Here is a 2,795-nt window from a genome sequence, read left to right on the forward strand (position 1 = left end):
GTGTTAGCATATGGTCTCTAACAACTATGCAAAAATTGGTCCACATCGGTGCATAATTATATACAGCCTCCGGAGCATCTTGGAAGACCAAAATTCATCTGATTCAGTTGATATTTGGTACGTGCTGTTAATATATGGCCTCAAACACCCGTGAAAAAATTGGTCGAAATAGGTCCATAATTATATATATAGCCCCCATACAAACCGATCCCCAGATTTGACCTCCGGAGCCCCTTGGAAGAGCAAAATTCATTCGATTCGGTTGAAATTTGGTACGTGATGTTAGTATATGGTATCCAACAACAATGCAGGAATTGGTTCATATAAGTCTATAATTATATATAGCTTCCATATAAACCGATCCCCAGATATGACCTGCGGTACCTTTTGGAGAAGCAAAATTCATCCGATCTGGTTGAAATTTGGTACGTGGTGGTAGTATATGATTTTTAATAACCATGCCAAAAGTGGTCCATATCAGTCCATAATCATATATAGCCCCCATATAAACCGATCCCGAGATGTGGTTTTGGAGCCCCTTGGAGGAGCAAATTTCATGCGAGTCCGTTGAAATTTGGTACATTGTGCTAGTATATGGCCGTTAACAACCATGCCTAAGTAGGTCCATATCGGTCTATAGTTATATATAGCCCTCAGATAAATCGATCCCCAATCACACAAAAATTGGTCCATATCAAGTTTATAATGGTATATAGCTCCCATATAAGGTCCCCATATTTCAATTTTGGCTCCCTACGTACCGTGCAAAAAGTACATATCGATTCGTAATTATTTGTAGACTTACCTAATATAATATCTAATATATACCACGACCTACACAAGGTCGTGGGTTCGATTTCTGCTACGACCGAACACCAAAAAGTTTTTCAGCGGTGGATTATCCCACCTCAGTAATGCTGGTGACATTTCTGAGGGTTTCAAAGCTTCTTTAAGTGGTTTCACTGCAATGTCGAACGCCGTTCGGACTCGGCTATAAAAAGTAGGTCCCTTGTCATTGAGCTTAACATGGAATCGGGCAGCGCTCAGTGATAAGAGAGAAGTTCACCACAATGGACTGAATACAATGGACTGAATAGTCTAAGTGAGCCCGATACATCGGGCTGCCACATAACCTAACCTAACCTATGGACTAACTCACAATTTAGAAAACGATTTAAGATACCACAACCCAAGTAATTCGATTGTGGATGACAGTCTTTCGTAGAAGTTTCTACGCTATCCATGGGAGAGGGTACATAAGATTCGGCCTGGCCGAACCTACGGCCATATATACTTGTTTTTGTTGGGTTTTTAATGTTATCTAAATGTGGGAAGGCACTGTCCCTATTATTTATCACATAACTATAAATCCGAACATAATGGTACCTAGATTCATGGTTATGTACCATTGCAATCATATGTTCCAATCTATGCGGAATTTGCTTTGGTTACACACCATTGATTGTAAGTGTAAATGCGTATTTATTTACTCTTTGGACTTGTACATTTGTCTGACCCATAATTACGTTAATAGATCCCGAGGAAATTATACGGACCATTTAATAGGCTTGTAATTTATAGATAATCAAAATATTTTTGTTTTTATTATACTCATCATATTGACTAATTTTAGCGAACTAATATCGCGATTGCTCTATTTAAATGACATCACTCATCGATGATCATTTAGATATTTAGTTTTGAAACAGAATGACTAAGCTGACTCATTTGGTAGGATTTTTTGTTCTCATCGTAATTTCTCAATACGATGCCAAGGTATGTCCTCTGGGAATTGAAATATCCTATGCTGTGTAAAACGAGTGTGTATATTTGCATATTTAGCGTAACTTTTCGGTTGAATTAATGGACTTGAATTGTTCCATCAGCGACAAGAGCTTTATAAAAAGCTTCAATTGTTATTTGTATGGTCGCAAAGTATTCTATCATGAGGTGGAATTCTACAAGGACTTGCATGAAATGACATTCAAATTTTGTTTGAATGTGATTGGCCGAAATAAGATTCGTGTTAATCTGCTAACTACAAATGTGGATACATGTGAAACCTTGGAGAAGGCTCCAAAAATAAAATTTCTAAAATTTTTGGTTGATGGAGTTCAAAATGTTAGCAATTTTCCCAAAAAATGTCCACTATTGGCAGTAAGTAGAAATAAAAAAATTATTTGTTTTTTCGTTTTTGTCGAGGCCAAAGAAATAATTATTTTCATTTTAGAATACGCTCTATGTTACAAGAAATTATACCATAGTAGACGATGACTATCCTCCATTGGTTCCCATTGTAGATTGGGAAATCACCATTGACGTTATATCTGGTAAGAAATCCCGTGGTAGTATCACTGCAAATGGACGTGTACGTAAGGTGTAATGTAATCTAATGTTTCTATGTCTGCTATGAATAAAAGTGAAATTTCCGTTGGTGAAAAAATAACACGAAAGCTTCTTTTATTTTTCAGTTTTTTTTTTTACACTTCGAAGTTAAAATTGACTTTATTTTATGAAAATTTTTCTTTGAGTACGAAATTTCTCCGTAAACCTCTTATTATGGTATATATGTTATATGGCAACCGGTGGTATTTTTATGCTCGATTCCAAAGATTGTATCCTCGCGCTAATGATTTTGGTATTGAAGGATATATTTAAGACACAATTTTCTTTCAGTTTTATGTACTTAATGCTAGGAAACAAATTTCAAATTTCAATTTTAAATTTTATTTTTGTATTCATGTGCTATTGAAGACCTTTGATTCAGACTCGTCGTTAAGGTTGAAATTGTGCAA

General features: G+C 35.8%; 1 protein-coding gene across 1 annotated transcript; it reads left to right on the top strand.

The window, feature by feature from the left end:
* Positions 1 to 1,710: 1,710 nt before the first annotated feature.
* LOC142235824 (uncharacterized) lies at positions 1,711 to 2,383 on the top strand. Its single transcript, XM_075307081.1, has 3 exons — positions 1,711 to 1,776; positions 1,843 to 2,073; positions 2,231 to 2,383. The coding sequence occupies exons 1-3, from the start codon at positions 1,711 to 1,713 to the stop codon at positions 2,381 to 2,383; spliced, it is 450 nt and encodes a 149-aa protein (XP_075163196.1).
* Positions 2,384 to 2,795: the final 412 nt, after the last annotated feature.

The sequence above is a fragment of the Haematobia irritans genome, chromosome 4, assembly GCF_050003625.1.
Source record: "Haematobia irritans isolate KBUSLIRL chromosome 4, ASM5000362v1, whole genome shotgun sequence".
In the NCBI taxonomy this organism is placed as follows: Eukaryota; Metazoa; Arthropoda; class Insecta; order Diptera; family Muscidae; genus Haematobia; species Haematobia irritans.

Coding starts and splice junctions, on each gene's coding strand:
- LOC142235824 (XM_075307081.1), top strand. CDS start 1,711: ATGACTAAGCTGACTCATTTGGTAGGATTTTTTGTTCTCATCGTAATT. Junction 1,777..1,842: donor TTTCTCAATACGATGCCAAG/GTATGTCCTCTG, acceptor TTGCATATTTAG/CGTAACTTTTCGGTTGAATT. Junction 2,074..2,230: donor CATGTGAAACCTTGGAGAAG/GCTCCAAAAATA, acceptor TTTTCATTTTAG/AATACGCTCTATGTTACAAG.